This window comes from Lepidochelys kempii, chromosome 8, assembly GCF_965140285.1.
Source record: "Lepidochelys kempii isolate rLepKem1 chromosome 8, rLepKem1.hap1, whole genome shotgun sequence".
Classification (NCBI taxonomy): domain Eukaryota; kingdom Metazoa; phylum Chordata; order Testudines; family Cheloniidae; genus Lepidochelys; species Lepidochelys kempii.
Window position 1 is genome coordinate 75,550,989 of NC_136387.1, and position 20,635 is coordinate 75,571,623.

Sequence of the window (20,635 nt, forward strand, 5' to 3'; positions counted from 1 at the left end):
CGACACTCAGCAGACACTTCTCAACAGAATACGAATGGAAACTGCATCCCGCAATACTTCAACAGCTCTTGTCCCTCCTGGGGCACCCCGTCAATAGATCTCTTTGCCACAACCCAGAATCGAAAATGTCGGCTGTTTCGCTCCAGAGCGGGACTCGGGACTGCATCCCTTGGAGACACGTTCCTCATCCCGTGGAACAACTCTCTCCTCTATGCTTTCCCACCAATCCCTCTGCTACACAGTGTTCTTTGGGAGATAGTAGACGACACGGCCTGAGTCATCCTTATTGCCCCAGCTTGGCTATCCCAAACCTCACAAGACTCCACATGAAGCATCCCTGCATACTTTTGATGTCAGGCGAGCAATCTTACTTAGGACTAAGCCATTTCGTAAATCTCCACAACTCTGTCTCCATCACCAAAAGATCAAAAGGTACGGCTACCTCTAAACAACGTCTGTCCAAGTGAATCTCTGACTGCATCAAAATATTCAACTGCCCGAAGGCATTGGAACTCATTCCACTCGAGCTATGTTGAAATCCGTTGCCTTCCTACATAACGTACCCATTTCTGACATCTGTAGAGCGGCTACATGGTCATCTGAACACACGTTTGCCAAACACTATGCTATCACGCAAGTTACCACGGCAGACACCATAGTAGGCCATGCAGTACTCTCTACAGTACTCATGCTGGATCTCCAAAGTCCCACCGACCATAGTGGGTACTGCTACACATTCACCTAGAGCGGAACACCCACAGGGACAGCACTTGAAGAAGAAGGGGAAGTTACTCACCTTGCAGTAACTGAAGTTCAAGATGTGTGTCCCTGAGGGTGCTCCCCACCCTCCTCCCCTCTACTTTGGAGCCACACCTTGTAAGATCAACTGCCGCTTACGAGCAATATTTCCCTGGGAAAACTTTCCCTACCTTGAAAGTATACTATACTAGTATTATACTATACTTTGGAGTACTAGTATAATCACTCCATGGTAGAGAAGGAACTGAGGGGGGTGCAGGACGCAAGTGCTCAGGAAGATTCCAACGAGACGGGAGATACCAACTGAGCTCCTGCGTCCTGACCAGGCACTGCTACCGAAAATCTCCAATCAACAGCACCAGGACGCACCAACACCTAGAGTGGAGCACCCATAGGGACACACATCTCGAAGAACTTCAGTTACTGCAAGGTGAGTAACTTCCCCTTCAGGCTCCAGACCTTGGACACCAACAGCGGGATTTGAGGCACAACTTGCCGATAACCTGGCACAGAACTATGGCAGCACCTTGCACCAATCATTTGACCAATCGTTTGAGTGGAGCCACCAGTCACTGACCCGCCTGTTGCCAAGACGCGGAACCCTGAGGTCAGGGAGATCTGATGACAGGCCCGTTCCAGCTCCCAGTCCCACTCTAGATCCCGTTACCGGTCGAGCAGCATGAAGCATAGTTTGCTGGATTACCAACGCCCATTGGCCAAATACTGCTGGTCCCCAAGGTCCTGCGTGAGGAACTCGTCTCAATCTGACAGGTCTATATCTAGGTGTAGCAGCTGGCACTGCACAGAGAAGGACCAACAGTCTGCCTGATCATGGTCGCCTGACAGCAACCACTCTGCTTCCGGCTCCAGCACCGAGCAGGAGTCCTTGACGTCAGAACAAGCCCCAGTGCTGGTGGTACGGTCTACATCATCAGCACCACAACCGACCCCATGGCCCCAAGGCAAGGCCGGCGGCCTAATATCCCTAGAACTCTTGGGGGTTTACCCAGCCTTCGCAGGCCATCTGGTGAGTATCGGGGAGCCTTGGATAGGCCATCAGCCTCAGCATCCTGCCCTCCCCTGGAGGTGGTGGCCCCACAAGAGGACCCCCCCAGGCCCATGAGGACCCAGGGAAACAGCCGGTGAGACCGCCAGGGGATATGACAGATCCTACTGCATCGGCTTCTTCCTCATAGTCTCCGGGCAAAGCTATTACGGGTCCCCCTCACCTAGTTCCACAAGATAATGCTCAGGCTCATCAGGAACTACTGAAGATGGTTGCCTCCAACCTGGGGCTCCACGCAGAGGAGCCAGTGTACTCCCTGTTGGACATCCTTTGCTCTATGGCACCTGCTAGGTGCCGCTTTGCCCCTACATGAAGGGGTATTGAAAATTACTAATGCCCTATGGCAAACCCCCTCCTCCCTGCCCCCCATTTCAAAAAGGGCTGAATGCAAATACTTTGAATGCCAGCTAAAGATCACGAGTACCTGTACACTCACCTGGCCCCAAACTCCCCTGTCGTTGAGGCTGTTAATCAGAGGGAGAGGCAGGGTCAACCCAGGTCTGTGCCCAAGAATAAAGACTTGAAAGACTGGATCTGTTTGGGTGAAAAATGTATTCATCTTCCAGCCTTTAGTTGAGAGTGGCCAATCACCAAGCCCTCTTTGGTTGCTATGATTATGACATGTGGCAGGCCATGGCCAAGTTTGAGTTTTCACTTCCCGAAGGGTCCAGAAGGAATTCCGGGCGATCTTCGAGGAAGACACAGCTGCAGCCAGAGCTTCCCTCCAGGTAACTTCAGATGCAGCAGACTCCATGGCTCGCACGATGGGTAGACCCGCAATAAGCAGGGTGGCAGGCGAGCATTTTGAGGGTGCGCCCACGGATGACCTACCGGACTATACCCCGGATTCATCTTTCCCGCTTTTCTTCAACCGCCTTTCTTTTTCCTCCCCACATGGACCACTATAACTTCAGACCACTGGGTCCTCAATACAGTGGCATAGGGTTCTATCCTCCAGTTTCTTTCTACCCCTCATTCCCACCCCCTTCCCCGTCCCTCTTCAGGGACCCACTCACGAGAGAGTCTCCTCGCACAGGAGGTAGAAGGGTTGCTGCAGTTGGGGGAAGTGGAGGAGGTTCCTCACAAGTAAAGGAACAAGGGGTTCTTTTCCTGGTACTTTTTAATCCCAAAGGCAGTCTGTGGCCCATCCTGGACCTGCGATACCTCAACAAATACCTAAATAAATACCTAAATAAAGTTCTGCATGGTCTCCCTGGCCTTCATCAACCCCTTCCTGGAGACTGGTATGCCACCCTCGACTTGAAGGACGCATATTTCCACATAGCGATGCTTCAAGGTCACAGACACTTTCTACGATTTACGCTGGGACCCGACCACTATCAGTTTGTGGTCCTCCCGTTCAGCCTAGCGACAGCACCAAGGGTGTTTACCAAATGGGGGAGTCTCTGTGTTCCCCCTGACCATGGCCAGGGTTTGCCTATGCCTGCTGGGCCACATGGCAGCACGTATGTATGTTGTCTGCCATGCCAGGCTCCGGATGCAACCCTTACAGCAGTAGCTGGAGACAGTCTATTCCCAGTCCAGAGATTATCTGGAAAAGGTCATGTCCTCACTGACGATACTTACCTCACTGCAGTGGTGGACCGACCCCACAGCTGTCCTTGAGGGAGTTCCATTTGACAACCCTTGTAACTCGATCAAGTTGATATCGGATACCTCAGACCTCGGCTGGAGAGCGCATCTCAACGACTTCCAGACCCAGGGCATGTGGTTCCTGGAGGAGGTGACATTGAATATAAATGTCAAAGAGCTCAAAGGATTTCCAACTAGGTCACCTCCTGCATCTGGACCTAATACGAGCTGGCACAGGTCCCACCACTGCCGATCGTGAGGGCCCACCTTGGTCGCCTTCCTGGCCCACATTCCTATCCATTCCAATCCAAAGTCCCTCAGGAGGAGAGTGTCTAATTCCAAACTCTTATTGATGAGGGCAAACTGGTAGCTAAGACCTCATTGCAAGCGGCATGGACATGGCTGACACCTTATCCAACCCCCCGGCCCCCTTACCATGCTGCTCAGAGCAGCATGGCTGGCAACCACGCCGCCTGGCCAGAGCTAGACACGCCACCACTCTGCCCTGCAGGAGCACAGCCCAGCTGCCCGGAGCGCTGGCAGTGTGGCTGTGGGGGAGGGGCCAGGGACTAGCCTCTCCAGCCGGGAGCTCAGGGGCCTGGCAGGATGGTCCCGCGGGCCATAGTTTGCCCACCTCTGCTTTAATGAGTAGACAGATGAGCCACTACACCCAGACTCCAGAACAGTCCTATGCATCCTGGGTAGTTATACCCCAGCCCCAAAGAGGAACCACCACAAACAGATATGTAAACCAAGGCCTCTTCACCAGCCTTTCTGTCACCAGCACCTATATGAGCCATCATGCAAATTCCAGAAAGTAGAAAGACCAAGGTATGTAGCCTCCTCAACCTCAGCCACTCAAACCCATCCGCTGTCCAGGGGTTACTTTTGATGGGAAGCTCTAGAACTGCGTCCCAGTACTGATGCCATCGCTTGCCCCCCATCCTCCCGCAAAGTTTTGGCATCCATCTTCCGTACTTTGCCCACAACTGGAGGCCAATAACAATGAAGAAGTGGGTACTAGATATCATCCACTCTGGCTACATTGCTGAGTTTCTTTCCCCTCCTCTAAACAAACCCCTTTCCTGGCCCCTCCTCAGGGATCTCCTGGGGAGATCCTCTGCCAGGTGGTGGATTTTCTTCTCCAAAGAGGGTCTATAGCGTGAGTGCCACCTCAACATCAAGGGAAACAGTTTTACTCCAACTATTTCATACTATCCTAGAAAAAAATGAGTCTGGAGACCCATGCTTGACTTATGTCAGCTAAATATTTTTATTTGCAAATCGAAATTATGCACGGTTATGTTGGCATCAATCCTCTCCTCCCTGGAGAAGGGTGCATAATTTGGGGCTCTCAACATAAAAGATGCTTATTTTCATGTGAACGTTCTGCCATCCCACAGAAGGTTCCTCAGATTTCTGGTAGGACAAGAGCACTACCAGTTCAAAGTACTTCCATTTGGGCTAGCAACAGCACCCAAGGTATTCATGAAAGTCGTCTCAGTGGTGGCAGCTCAGATGAGATGAAGCAGTTACAGCATCTTCCCATACCTGGATTATTGGCTCTTAACAGGTAGATCCCACTGGGAAGTTGTCAGCAATCTTATCTTTGGTCCACCTGGCACCCTTAGGAATTTGCGTAAACAAGGAAAAGTCTTCTTTGACTCCCACAAAAATCATAGCCTTCATAGGAGTGACCCTAGACTCCACCTCAGTAAGAGCCTACCTCCCTCTCAACAGATTTGAAACTATGAGCAGCCTGATAAGACAAATCAACTGTAGATCTCGAACCACAGTCAAGGTCTGTCTTTCCCTATTTGGCCACATGTCCTTGTGCACTGATGTAATGCTGTTCACTAGGCTTCACCTCCGTTGCCTACAGGCTTGTCGTCAGTCTGTTTACTCTCCAGACAGAGACAACATGAATACCAAGCTAACGATCCTGGCCATGGTCATGGCTTCCCTTGTATGGTGGACAAACCCAGAGCAAGTGAATGCTGGAGTCCCTTTCGTTCCACCCAAAACTTCCCTCATAGGTTGGGGAGCCCACATAGGCACTCACACTCCACAGGCCAGGTGGACTCTTCGAGAGGTCGGGATGCACATCAATCTCCTAGAACTAAGGGCAGTCCGACTGGCCTGCAGTGTCCTCTTTTATGGTCCTGACATATCCAAATGATATCTGACAAAATGACAACCGTCTTCTTGTAACGGGGTCAGCACCCGCCTCTTGCGGCCGACGTGCCTTCAATCACTCAGTTTTGAACAGGGTGACACCCCCTCACACAGGCGCCCCCTTTCTGGTCGAGTAAGACCCTGCTTTTCTTTCAGTCCTTACAATAGGATGGCACCCGTTTCTTATGAGCACCCCTCGGTTGATGGTTGTTTGCCGGGTCTTCAGCAGCTCATCCCTTTGGACAAGTTGCACACATTGTCTCCCCTTCCGGGGTATGCAGACTCTAGTTCTTTCTCACAGCCCTGGAATGGGGCCGTAGCACAAAGGCTTTTTTCCTGGAGCCACTACCTTCTTTAATAGCTCAACAGGGACCCACCTCTGTACCCTTGGGTGGTGTCCTTCAGGCAGTCCTCGCCTGGGTTCAGACTTCAGCCAGATCAGCAGGACCAGTCACAATATCCTCGCCTGGTCTGGCTAGGTGCTGGGCTCAGCCTGCCCACACTGACCTGTCCATTGTCCTGCTGCTCTTCCAGCCAGCCAGGCACCCGGTTCTCCCTCTTTGAGCTCCAGGCAGTAACTGACTGATCTTCCTCTGCTGCTACCTTTTATATGGTCCTTCTGGCCTCTGATTGGCTCATCTCTTGCAGCCACTCTGGGCTGCCTGGAGGACTTCTCCTCTGCTCTTTCCTTGAGCCAAATTCCTTGGGTGGGGTGAGGCAGGACTGTGAGGCCTCCAGCAGGGGGCCTCTGCACGTAGTCCACCCTGTCACACTTCTGTGTAAACAAATGAAGAGAAGCAAAATCTCTTGCACTCTGTATAGAGATGGTACACTGGTGGAACTGTTGTATCAGGAACCACATCATACTCTTTGCAATGTACCTCCCAGTTGCGCAAAACTCTGCATCTCATGGCCTGGTATTTGGATAGGCATCAGGCCTAGAGCATTCATGTGTGGAGGCTGTTCAAATTATTCTTAGACACAGCAGATAAGTCTCTACCAGAAACTGCTATCTAGCTAAATGGAGGCATTTGTCTATTGAGGTGCAACATAAATAGTTAGCAGGAAGGCCTGCTGATTTTGGGGATGTTTTAGAATACCTCCTCACTCGCAAGACATCAGGACTTTCCAGTAGCTCACTGTGGGTCCACCTTGCAGCAGTCGGTGCCTTCCATCCTCCAGTAGAGGGTTATTCTATTTTTACTCACCCAGTGATGATCAGATTCCTTACGGGAATCACAAGGACCTTCCAACCAGTAGTGAAGCCAACACTGCAATAGGACCTCAATCTTGTACTTTCAATATTTACCAAGCCACCGTGTGAACTGTTGGCCATGTGGTCGATGTCCCTATACTTGAAGGTCACCTTTCTCATTGCCATCACATCATCTAGAAGGGTGAATGAACTGGGAGCACTTATGGATGATCTACCATACACCACATTTCATAAGGAGAAGTTTTCCCTTCACCTTTCCCCAAAGTTCATCCCTAAGGTAATTTCTGAGTTTCACATAAATCAGTCTATTCACTTACTCATATTCTTTCCAAATCCTTATGTTTCCAGTGAGAGAAAGGAGACTTCATTCACTTGACATTAGATGGGCTCTAGCAGTCTACCTTCAAAGAGTAAAACCAATCAGAAGAATGTCTAGATTTTTTTTGTCACTGTAGTAGAGTGATCATGGGGACAAGTATTATTTGCTCAGAGACTCTCTAAGTGAATCTTTGATTGTATCACTCTTTGTTATCAGTTGGCACATCTCCTTTCTCTGAAGGGAGTGAGGACCCACTCCAGTAGAGCACAGGCAACCTCAGTAACATCTCTTCAATAAGTACCTATACTGGATATTTGTAAGGCAGAAACCTGGAGTTCCATCCATACCTTCACAAAGTATTACACCTTATTCCAAGCCTCTTCTGCAGATTCAGCAGCTGGGACAGCGGTATTACAGACATTATATCAACTGCATCCTCACAGCCCTTCCTCTTTGAGTATCACTTACCAGGTGTGGAATATACATTAGGGACCAGCACTCAAAGAAGAAATGGGGATTTCTTTAAGTGCTTCCTCATGGCCATTCCATGCTAGGTGTGTGTATGTCATGTGCACAGTTGCCAGAGATTTTTCCCTTCCTGATATCAGTAGGACTGGCTCTAGCACACCATGGAGCTGCGTGTATATGCGCTGGTATAACGGGCGCTGCTGGCTCTGCATCCTCTCAGTTCCTTCTTACCGCCCGTGACGGTTGCTTGGAACAATCTTTCTTGCTCTTGCAAAGCTTCTTTCCCAGTGGTTTGGACTTTGTACTATATTGTATAGTTTTTGTAGTTGGTGTATATAGTTCTTACCTAGTGTTAGTGTATATAGTGTGAATAGTAGTCTGTGTTGTTGAGGGACTTTTGTCCCAGGGAGCCTGGGCTTCAAGCCATGTGCCTCTTGCTGCAAGCCCGGTAAGTGACCCACATTCGAGTATCTAAAGTGCCTCAGGGAAACTCACATTACAGAGACATGCCAGATCTGCAGGGGTTCAGACTGTGCATTCAAAAAGATAGACACGTTCGTCTGAAGGCCTTACTCAAGGAGGCAGCACTCAGACCAGCCTCAGAGCTGAGCTGCTCCGAATCAGCGCTGAGTACTTTGGCTTCCATGCAAAGCGCTCCACCGGCACCGTGCTCTTCCCTGCACCATTCCCCATCTCCAGTGCCAAGGAATAAGCATAAGAAATAGCGTGCCCTCTGGTGCTGAAGCGGGACAAGCAGGGAGTGACTAGCGCATTGAGACCCATGCTGGGCCACTTGTCCTCCCTAGAGCCTCTGTGGGCTCCGGCGACTCTACCTAGACACTGAGTCCAGTCCAGGACCCACCCCCGACTCCCAGGAGCGGTTGTGGGACTTCATGCCTGCAGGCCCCTTCAACTCTGGAGGCTTTCCAGTTGGCAAAGGATCTGATGTCCCTCCCAATCCCACTCACTCCCCAAGGTTCCCTGACAGCCATGGCTGCTGGGGATAGAAGGGATCAAGAGGCGGTGAGCTCCATCGTGGCACCAACCATCATAGAATCACCCAGAGGAAAACCCTCTATGTTCCCATTGCAACAGTCTCTAGTCCGTCATTGGTCACCGGTTCCCTGGCACCACCTGGAGGCAGATGTGGGTATGGCTCCTCCATGGTCTCCAAGGGAAGACACTTTGAGCCATTAGTATCTTATTCCTTACTGCTTCTGTCTTGGAAGGTCACTTCCTGGTGGTAAGCACGTCGGTCAGAAGGGTCTCCGAGATCAAAGCCCTTATGTCAGAACCCCCTTATACAGTGACAAAGGACAAGGTCCAGCTGTGCCCTCATTCAGCCTTTCTGCCAAAGGCGGTGTCACAATTCCATAACAACCAGGACATTATTCTGCCTATCTACTTCCCAAAACCTCACAAGACCACTGAGGAATGTCGGCTCCATACAGTAGACCCTCTATATTGAGAGGAGTAAGCCCTTTGGCAAAGTCTACGCAACTCTTTGTAGCAGTAACGAAAAGTATGTGAGGGCTGCTGGTGTCATCCCAAAAAAATCTCGTCCTGGATAATCGCCTGTATCCAGATTTCCTACAAGCAGGTGAAGGTTCCATCTCCAGCCATTGTGACTGCTCATTCTATGAAAGCTCAGTGCAGGGAACACTGTGTCAGATATGTTCCTTGCACAAATAACAATCCAGGACATCTGCAGATCCGCAACATGGTTGTCAGTTCATACCTTCACATCCCGCTGCGCCATCAGCAGCAGACCCGTCATAATGCCATTTTCAGAAGAGTGATGTTTCAGTCAGTAGGTCCATCAGCTCCAAGCCAACCTCTGAGGGTACTGGTTGTGAGTCACCTAGCATAGAATGGATGTGAGCAAGCACTCAAAGAAAAAGTGGTTGCTAACCTCTTGGAACTATTATTCTTCAAGATGTGTTGCTCATGTCTATTCCATGACCCACCCTCGTACCCCTCTGTTGGAGTTATTGGGAAGAAGAAACTGAGAGGATGCGGAGCTTGCAGCACCCCTTATACCAGGGCATACATGCACGGCTCCGGGGGCGCTAGAGCTGGTCCTATGGGTACCACTAAGGGAAAAATCTCTGGCAACTGTGCACATACAGCTGGCATGAAATGGACATGAGCTACACATCTCAAAGAACAACCGTTACAAAAGGTTAATAACTTTTTTTTTCTTACCTGTAACTGGAGGTTGTTTGTGAAGTATCTGTATTCCACCACCCACCCTCCTTCCCCTCTGCTTCAGATCCTTTCTAATTCATGCTAAGAGGAAGACCTGGACAGGTGTCCATCTAAAGCACCTCTTATTCCCTCAGTATGGAGAATGAGGTGAGCAGCTACACAGGCAGTGACAATACTTGCTGGAAGTCTCGGGTACATGGAGCACCTGTGTTCCACATGTGGCATAAGGATAGGGACCACATATCTCAGAGAATGCTCAGTTACAGGTGAGTAACCTCCATTTCCAGATTTGCTACCTGTGGTGAATTTTTGTGTCCCATTTTTGCCAATATAGACAAACAAGAGGACCAAATTTTTTATTATTAGTTGTTGTTTTTATTACAGTGGCACCTAGGGGCTCTAACTGCAATTTGGGTTCCATTGTGCCTAGACACTGTATAAACGTATAGTACAACGTATATAGTTGTTGCCCTGAAGTGCTTGAAATCTAAACAGCTAAAGACAAACAAAGGGTGGGAAGGGAAATGGAAGCTCAGAGAGGTAAAGCGACTTGCTGAAAATAACACAGCAGAGCTAGGAATAGAACATACGTCTCCTGAGCCCCCAGTTCAGGTCCCAGTCCAGGGAACCACATGGACTATCAGTTAGTTGATCCTCTGAGATCATGGATTTACACCAGCAGAATATTTGGCTCATTCCTTTTTTTCTATAGTTGTGCAAGACCAACACTCATGGAACAGTAAGAAAGAAATAGCTTCAGATCTTTCGGAGGATATGTGACTCTTCACGTTTGATAGTTTGACCGTTTCCCTCAACATTTTAAAATTAATCAAATAGCCAAACAAATATTAAAACCTTGGTGAATATTAAAGTTCCTGTGTGAGACTATGACTTCTGAAATTCCAGAAAGGATTCATAAAGAGTTCTTTGGCTATTTTGTGACTATATTTTAAAATTATCATTCTAATATAGGATCTGGAAACACCTACTTTCAAAGTACAATAGAATGTAAACCACTGTTCCAGAATTCAGAGAGCAAAGTAACAAGTGACATTTCAAAAAAGTAAGTATAATGTATAACACTAGTTATTATTCAGTTCAGTAAAAGTATTGTCTATATTTGAGGGACATATGTATTATTAAATTTGTATCAATGTGTCCTGAGATTTTGGGAAAACTTGAGGACTAAGTAGCTGGAATACAAGCTCTAAAGTCAGAAGTTTGAACATTTTAAAAAACTACTTTAAATAGTTAATTTTTTAATTATTTTAAATAACTTAGAAATTGAAAGCAATGAACTTTGAGAAAACCATTAATGCTTATGCATAAATATCTAAATTATCCAAACTTCCACATTTTCAGTTTTTGCCTGTTACGAGATAAGTCTGATGTTCGTCTACAAAATTCTGCCTCTTCCACATTAAAATCACCATCAGAAAAGAAATTATCTGTACAATATGGAAATACAAGTACTGTAAGTAAAGGTATATTTATAACAGGATTTCTTGCAATGCAGTGAAGGGATTTTTTTGGTGAACTTGTTTGCTATAGTCAACTTGCTCAGTTTTGCCATGTTCAGTTTTCTGTGGCTATTTGAATGACTGGCGTGTCTGTCCACATACATTTTTGTGGAAGCTATCTTAGTTAAAATACCTATATTCATCCATTTTTGGCTTTGTTGTGCCCTTCGCTACAAAAAGAAATAGGACCTGAATTTGACCCATAGTTTCCATTATGCAGTATTTTGGAACTGATTTCAACAAGCCAGTTGGTTTTTTAGGCTTTTATTCAACAAAGCACTTAAGCACATGCTAAACTTTAATCACGTGGATATCCCATTGACTAGTGTAATATCAATTTTATATATCAAATCTTTATTTTTACAGTTTGAAATTCTATCACATTAAGCATAGCTTTGGTTGCATGCTATGGTATATATTAGAGTTTATTACAATATGGAAGTTTGTCTTAAAATTTTGTTATTTTTAATCATGTTTATTTTGTAATCCATACATTTCAGTTCAGCTTCCAAAAAAGAAAACATCCAAATCCTCCACAAAAGTTGAAAAACAGAGAGTTTTTTCCAAACTCAGAAATAATCTCAGGTTCTTCTCAATTCATTGGAAAGGAGAATTTTTTTATTTGCAACAAAGAAAGGAAAAAAGAAATTGATGTCAGGTAATAAAAATAATTTTTATATTCTGTTGTAGATTCTTATCCTTCAAGGTACTGAGGACCTCACAATCTTAGGCCATAGACCAAGCTCTTCTTTCTAACTTACAAGTTTTTATTTTACTAGTTGTAATTAGTTTTTCATGCAAATAGACTTTTTAAAATTATTTTTCAGATACAGATCTTTCCTGGCTGTATTATAAATAATATTCTGATTTCATGGGTTTTGGTATGCAGTATTGTTCACAATTTAATTATTTTGGTTTGCTTCATTTTTATTAGATCTCTTTCAGATGATGAAACCAATGATGTTAAGCCTTTTCTTGGAATATTTGATGGCATTTTCTAAAACATAAACAAGATATATTGTAAGTCCTGAAACATATTACACTCTCATTTCCAGAATGAAAACTTTAAATATAGTTAGAGGATTTTCTTTAATAGCTGTTCATTAATAGCCCCTCTTTGCTACACAGACTAGATAATGAAATTGCTAGCTAATTTATTTACAGAATTCCATGTGTGTTTTATCTTTTTAAAAAATATTAAAATCTTTGTTTATCTAACTTGCTGTTTTTAGGATTGGAATGATAAACGTATTTGACAGTCCCTTATTAAAGGGGATAGTTTTCAAGCTAAGCACTTTTGGTATAAATCATATGTAATTTTACCATAAGAACAAAGATGTTGTTTGTAATATGCATCTGCTCACAGAACACATTTTTGTGTAACTGAAATGTTGTTCATTAACAAACTTCTTACACTATTTGTTTTTATGATGTCTGTTAGGTATCCCATTTAGACTGAATTTTTCATAATGCTGATTATTTCTGAAACAATGAGATTTACAAATAAAAAGAAATAGACTGAATAATTTAATATATTCTGTACTCTATATTTCATTCTAAAGCACTATAAACCTGTAATGTATTTGTCAACATTAAAACATTGTATAGCCTTTTCCATGCAAAATGTCTCAGAATGCACCACAAGACAGTTTTAAAATATGTCCACAAAGAGTGACTGGAAGTAGTATTTGGGTGTTGACATTGCTACTTAAACTTATAAAATGGGCATTTATGCATTTTAAGTCTGATTTGTACATGTTAATATTGGATTTAAACATCCTGTTAAAGCACCAATGCTTGAATATTAGGCTTCCCAAATTAATACAGTTATGGAAATATATAATATTACATAAAAATCTATATTAAGAAAATGTTACAGTTGCACTGTTAAACACTCAAAAGTAAGGAAATACCATTGTTTTGGTTTTATATTTTTGATTTTCTGATCCTTCATCATAATCAGTTTAGAAAGTGTTCGGAGAATAAATCAAAACAGACTATGAATTAGAAAACACTGTCAAGACAAGCAAACAGAAGCTATACAGTTGAAAAACAGAGGCAAAAAACTCCCCATTTTGACAGACTGAGGATTTGATCCTATAATATGTTGAGCACTCTGAGTTGACAACTTCAGTGGGAGTTGATAGTGCTTAACGCCTGACCAAAATGAGCAGGATACATTTTCTAATTTTTTTTCCCCTCTAATAATTTATCTTTCCCTTGCTATTGGCTATTTTGGCCACGTTTGCACATTGAGTGAGATATTTCCATTGAGTTGTCTTCAGATCTTAGTTGTTTGTGGGTTAGAAAGTGCTTTAAATTAGTATTGTCAATTTTAGGTTTATTGTGTAATAAGTATTTTTAGTTTTGATTGTACATGCAACTACAGATTCTGATAGCAAATTATTTTAACTGAACTTTTTAAAAATCATCATTTTATGGAATTATGGTATCCTTCCTTGTTAGGAGACAGCCAACAGTAAGGGAAGGCAAAAAAGCTAAAAACACATATTACATGATAAATCTAAATTGACAGTGCCAATTCAAAGTACTTTCCAACCTACCAAACATTAGAAAAAGATCTATACCTCATAGGAAACATGGTATTCCTTTCCTACAGAAGGTGATGATATAGGTCAATATGAAGAGCTTTTTGGTGAGCTGTGTGCGGTGCAGAACAAGGCCCATATTATTGCTCCTTTGCAAAATCAGATGTGCCTGTATGTACCCCAAAATTGAACACCACCTGAGACTTTATACTTAACCTACATTTGCTAGTTTTATATTGAGAATATTATCTTGAAAATATTATCTTTGAGGTTATTCTCTTTTCCCCTTAAATTAAAGCTTACCCAAGTGTGGGGGGTTAGTAATTATTACTGGAATTTTTACATCTTCAAACTGGTTAATTTTCTGTAGCCAAATTTCAGATACCTCCTGATAGGTTTTCCTCCCCGTATGAATTTTTCATTTCATATGCTGTTCATCAGTAATCTATCCTCCATGTTTTGGGGAATATCATCAGTTTGTTTGTAATTCATGGTCATATTATTTTGATAGAAAAGGCTTTCATTTCCGTTTTGGTGTATAGTCAGAACACATGGTAATAAACTCATTTTGCTACCTTGAAGACGATTGTGACTATTTTTCACCTCAATTATTAAATCACTTCCTGACTTTCTTTCTTTTCATAACAAATCAATACCTTATAAAATACTTAGAAAATAACAAAACTGTGGTATTGTTGTTAATGGTAACAGTATTTCACAGATCTCAAAAGATATGAACCTTTTTTATACTGCAGCGTCCTTTTAGTAATGCTGAATTTAAGGTAGAAAATAGAAGAGCTTGCAGTATTTCATTAGATTGTTTCATTTGACACCGTTCTACTTCATTATTCATTTTGGTTCTGTGACTCTTTAAAGTATAATTTCCTTTCAAAAAAAGAGTTAGGAAATGTTAATACATGCTGAAATGTTCTGAAGTCTCAGGAGAAGGAAAGGTTGTTGTTTTTTTAATATGCTGACATCCATTTTCTGATTGTTCAGCTTTCTGATTTATAAATAGTTTCAATACCTGATCAGATCAAACATAGGATTAGTAGGTCTTCTCAGCAGTATTTCGTTCACGCTAGCGTGTAATAATTCCCTTTTAAAGCAAATAAAGGTAGAAGGAATGGGTTTGTTGCAGTATCAGCAAAACTTAGCCAAGTCTAAGTAAAATTTATCTTACAGTGTACATATCAAATGTGCTGGTAGTCATGAAAAAAACACTGGACTGCTTATAGTAAATACACAAGTCTACTTCAAGAACTTTTAAGACTTACGCACAGTGGCATAAGTGCTGGTTGTGACGGGTTGCCCCCTTTCAAGGTGCCACTTGATGTGCTGAGATACCACTGAGCCCGCCTGTTCTGCGTGCATGGGCCCCCTTTAACCTGTCTTTCTGAGCCAGGCTCTTAAGCCTCCTCTAGCACGCACACAGGCAGGGCCACACTCTGCTGCAGAAAGACAGACACTGAGGTCAGCTCTGGGAAGACTCAGCTTAAGGGACTTGACCCAGCACTCTGGTGCCCACCTCCCCTGGAGTGCAGACCCAAAGGTATTGTGAAATCCACCCCCTCCCTCAATGTGGAGAAAGGTATGCATAGCCTCTTCTGCCCCTTTCCCATTATGATATGTACAAACCGGATTTCAGAATAAACAAAAAACAAGTTTATTAACTAGAAAGAGTAGATGTTAAGTGAATATAAGAGATAGCAAACAGAACAAAGTAGATTACTAAGCAAATAAAACAAAACATGCAAACTGAGCTTGATTCATTAAAGAAACCGGTTACAAAATGTAATTTCTCATTATTGCCACAGGTAAATATTGCCACAGGTAGATTACAGAAAGTCTTGAAAGGCAGCTGCACTGGCCTGCAGTTTGAGACTTCCCGTATTTCCACTCACAGACTAGATACCCTCCCAGCCTGAGTTCAACCTTTCTCCCCTCAGTTCAGTTCTTGCTTCCAGATGTTTTTCAGTGTCTCTTTGGGTGGGGAGGCAGAGGAGAAGCTTGATGATGTCACTCCCCTGCCTTATATAGCTTTTGTGTATGGTGTGAACCCTTTGTCTTCCAGTGGAAAAACACTGGCATTCCCAGGGATGGGTCCAGTACCAGGTGACACAGACCCATGTCTCTGCAGGTCTGTGGCAGTCATTACTCGTATGTTGTCTGGAGCGTCTACAGGAAGACTAAGCTCTTTTGCAGTCCATTGCCTTTGCTAATGGGCCATCGCCCTATCTGGCTTTTCCATTGTTGTATCTGAAGGATTAGTTGTGGGTGACACCCAAGGTAGCACATTTGAAATACAGATACATGGTCAATATTCCAAACTTCAAATACAGAAATGATACAGGCATACAAATTGGATAATCAGATTCAGTAAATCATAACCTTTCCAATGATTTCTTACATGAGCCATCTTGCATAAAGTATATCTCAGTTATGTCATAATCATATCATAAGCATATTTTCATAAAGAATATGGAGTGTAACATCACAGTGGTCACATCCTGAATGATGAATTGGAGCTGCTCAGAGGTCTGAGCTTGCTTTTCAAAAAAATTTCTGTTTTGTTTTCATGAGCTGGCATACTTTGCCTATATGTAATTTGCCATGATATGGCCTCTTCTTTTGAGATCACTGAGCACCATGCTAAATGTACTGCACCTATGAAGTATCCTGTTATATCTTTGTTAAAGTGAATAATTAAGACTCCAGGTCATATTCTGCCTTCACATACACCTCATGTAATCCTATTTAACTGACTGACACAGAAATCACCACGTTAATTCAATAGAAATCTTTTATAGAGTTCTTTGATCTTAAATTATTGCTTATCTTATATCTGGAACTACGGCAGGAGTATTGACAAATGCTATATATTTTTTTTTCTCATACTGCAACCTGGCAAGCATCTGTTTAATTTGAAAATCACTAGTATTATCAACTTGCAATTACATAATGCCTTTTACACACTATTCACTTTAAAATGATCTCACCTACTTGTGAACTGCTGCCACCACTGGGGTGTAATGCAAATAGCTGTTTAACAGAACACAGCAATACTACATAATAGTTTAGGACAGTAACTGAAGAATAATCTTATATTCATTTGATGCTGAGTGTGGATTTTAGATAGGTAAAATATAATTGTTTATTGGAATTAAGCAAGGATATAGAGATTAATACCTTTTCTTACAAAAAGTGCACTGGCATGTTAAGTGTTGATGAATGGACCTTGGTCCTACACCTTATCAAAGGAGACCACCTCCTCCAGCAGCAGTTTCCTCCCACCCCATGGTTGTTATGACACTGATTCAGTAAAAACTAATTAAAACCTAAACATCAATATACATACTGATATAGCCCCATCCCCATGATATCTGAGCATCTGATAAATTAATTTATTCTGACCACACCCTGGGAAGTAGGAAAATATTATCCCCCTTTTGTAGATTTTAACAGTATGGCTTGCACTGTGGGCTAGAGAGCCTATTGCTAAGGAAACCTGATTACAGTATTAGCTCCACGTGGGGGAATCGGACTGCAGTAGAGAGGGGAAGAGTCAGGCTTTTAAGTGATGGCAAAACTTGGGTAAGGAAAGAGCCAGGCAGGAAGCAAGCTCAGAGCAGTAAGGAAAGCTTTCCAGGCAGGGAGTTCTGGAGGGACACTGACTAAGCCGGGAAGAGATGAAGAGACCCAGAGGGGAACTTAAGAGGCTGGGTAGGAAGTGGCCCAGGAAAACTATAGCACAGGTAAAGGAGCAGGCCAGATCTAGCTGTTCAGTACAGGGCCTGGGCTGGAACCTAGAGTAGAGGGTGAAATTGGGTTCCCCTATTGGCCCCAGGGAAGGGGGTATACAAGCCCATCACAAAGGTTACCCAGCCCAGTGGAGGGGGCTGCAGGGTAAGTCCCCAAAACAGGCTAGGAATAGACCCAGTGATGGAGGAAGGATTTTGTTTGTTTTAAAGACATTTTTAGGACTTTTTAGTTTGGACAGTTGTGACTCCGGAAGGTGTTGACTTAAGACAATGACCCAGCTGGAGGACTAAGTCACTGCAAGAGAAATTGCTGGAGCAACCGTTGGCAGGGAGCGCTAGAGAATTGAGCAAGGTGCTGCACCATGCCTGGCCACAAGGAGGCCCATAGCAGTAAGTAAACTCTGTTATACAGATAAAGAGCTGAGGCAAAGGCCAATTAAGCAATCTGCCCAATGTCACAGAGGGAGCCTGTGCAGAGCTAGCAACTGAACCCAGTTCTCCTGCAGCCCAGTCCAGTGACTTAAGTGTGCTAACCTTCCTCTGTAGCCCATTGAAGTCAAAGGAAAGACTCAGCTGACTTTGAGTGCACCTTGGATCAGACCAATACCAACTCACTAGTGGTAATTCCTACAACACTTCCTTTCTAAGTATTGGCCATGCCTCATCATGCTTTGCTTTTGAAATCTGACACAAACAAAACCAACCATAGAATGGCTACATCCTTACTAATGTCACTACATACAACTTTCCTACAGATATTATGGGAGATAATAAAAACACTAATTAAATACAACCGGTGTAATAAGGGCAATTTTACTAAGCTACTAAAAACAAAATATGAGCTTGAAATGCAATTTTTTGTCTATAATTTCATTGAAAGTGAGTATATTCAAGGATTTTGGGGGAGGGATAGCTCAGTGGTTCTAGCATTGGCCTGCTAAATCCAGGGTTGTGAGTTCAATCCCTGAGGGAGCCATTTAGGGATCTGCGGCAAAAATTGGGGATTGGTCCTGCTTTGAGCAGGGGTTGGACAAGATGATCTCCTGAGGTCCCTTCCAATCCTGATAGTCTATGATTCTATGATTTTGATTTATTGCTAGTATAGAAATGTAGCATTAAATGAGTGACTAGGCTTGGATAAAAGGGATAAAACAACTAATTCTCCAAGAATTCAAGAGAATGCTATGGTCATTATTCAGTGGAAGAGTCTATGTAACTCACATTATAACAATACTGCTTCCCATAATGAAGTAGTGAAAGAAAAGTTCAATATGACAAGAAGTCAAATTTTACTATCTTACCAATTTGAGAAGTACATGCTGATACCTGTTTTTCATTTAACTTGAACTTCCATATGTGCCTCCTTGTCCTGTCATATATATTGGTTTCCAAATAAAAACTGAGATTGAAAAGAGCTGCACCTGAATACGAAGAAAACAGAAAAGAAATCTACAGTATGCACTTCGAAAAGCATGATTCTCAAAATCGTTAGTGCGAGAATGTACTGAGGGCTAAATTCACAAAAGTATTTAGGCATTTCTGGTGCATGGGCCTCCTTGGGATTCACAAAACCCCTGCTCAATTGCCCCCAAACACTGTGGGTGCCTAAACTTGCTCTGTGCCTAAGTTTTGCAGTAAAAGTTCCATAGGTGCCTAAGTTCCTGCTTCTGGGTATGTGCACTGCTGCCTTTTCCTAGGCAGCTGGGCATCTATCTCCTGTCTAAGCCTCAGAGTGATCCACAGACTGGAGGGAAGACAGATGCTCTGTCTAACTCACCTGCAGTACCCAATCTGGTAAGTAGGCTCATCAGAGCTCGCCTACTGAATCAGGCATGGTATGCAAACTTGCTCAGAACGGTTGGGTTGGGTTGAGGGAGGGGATCTCCCTCATAACTTTTAGCCCAGTGGTTAGTATACTCACCTGGGAGACCCCTGGTTCAAGTCCCCCCTCTGCCTGAAGGAGGGATAAGGGATTTGATCTGTCACCTCTCGGGTGAATGCCTTAACCACTTGGGCTATGACATATTGTGATTGGGTATCCTTCAGTCTCTTCTGTTGACACTGTTCCACTGTGGATAAATAATGAGTCATTGAGAGACTGACTTTGTATCCGGTGGTTAGAGCTCTCACCTGGGAGATGGGAGACCTAGGATCCATTCCCCCTACTCCACTCCTAAATTCCTTTGTGACTGTAGCCCTCGAGGCTTATACATGCTGCCAATCAGGTGTTTGTATGTATATGCATACAATATAATCTCTGAATGTAGCAGGATGTGCCATTTTAATCGTATACCCGCATCTTGTATTTAGTTTTTAATTATTATTTTGCTTTCAGACTGTTTTAAACATTTTAATGGGTTAAAATTACTTTGTTGTAATTGTAGCAAGTTGCAAATCAGTTGTTAATGTAAGTAGGGGTATTGGTAGTAGGTAGGTAGGGTTGCCATGCATCATGTAAAATCAGTATCTTGGCTTAAACATATGGTGACATGACAACAGGATCCAGTCCAGAGTGGTTTTCTGCATACTACATGTGGCTGACATGTAATGACTTGTACAGTGCAATTCTTTTTGTCAACATTAAATGACACTTTCTGCTCTTACTCAAGGATTTAAAAAAATATTCCTTAGTGTAGGAAAGAAGGCAAAATAAATCCTGTTCAACAGAATAAGGATGCTTTATTTGGATAAATGAAACCGTTTCTTTTATAACTGTGAAACTTCCTATGAAAGGATTAATGTAAATTTCAAAATAAAAAGAAGCTTGTAACTGCAAATGGATATGATATATTTGCTTCTCCCCCACCCTGTTTTGAGGCAAAACCTATTTATGAGGCTTTAAGTGCAAATAATTCCCATGGCTTCAGTGAAGAAACAGCTGCAGAATATAGTCTCATTTGCATATAAATGACATGATTGAAGCTCAGAGAGGAATATTGAAAAATTCACATTGCTACAGTGAAAGCTGATAGTCACACACATTAAAGTCATATTGTCTGAT

The 20,635-nt window shown here is 43.4% G+C and overlaps 1 protein-coding gene across 1 annotated transcript in view; it reads left to right on the forward strand.

The window, feature by feature from the left end:
- HFM1 (helicase for meiosis 1) overlaps nt 1–20,635 on the forward strand; it is a 123,420-nt gene that overhangs the window by 100,172 nt on the left and 2,613 nt on the right. The window contains exons 35-38 of the mRNA XM_073358226.2: nt 10,777–10,867; nt 11,167–11,278; nt 11,825–11,982; nt 12,259–12,344. Coding sequence (XP_073214327.1) covers nt 10,777–10,867; nt 11,167–11,278; nt 11,825–11,982; nt 12,259–12,325 — 428 coding nt within the window. The 3' untranslated portion in view covers nt 12,326–12,344. The remainder of the gene's footprint in view (nt 1–10,776; nt 10,868–11,166; nt 11,279–11,824; nt 11,983–12,258; nt 12,345–20,635) is intronic.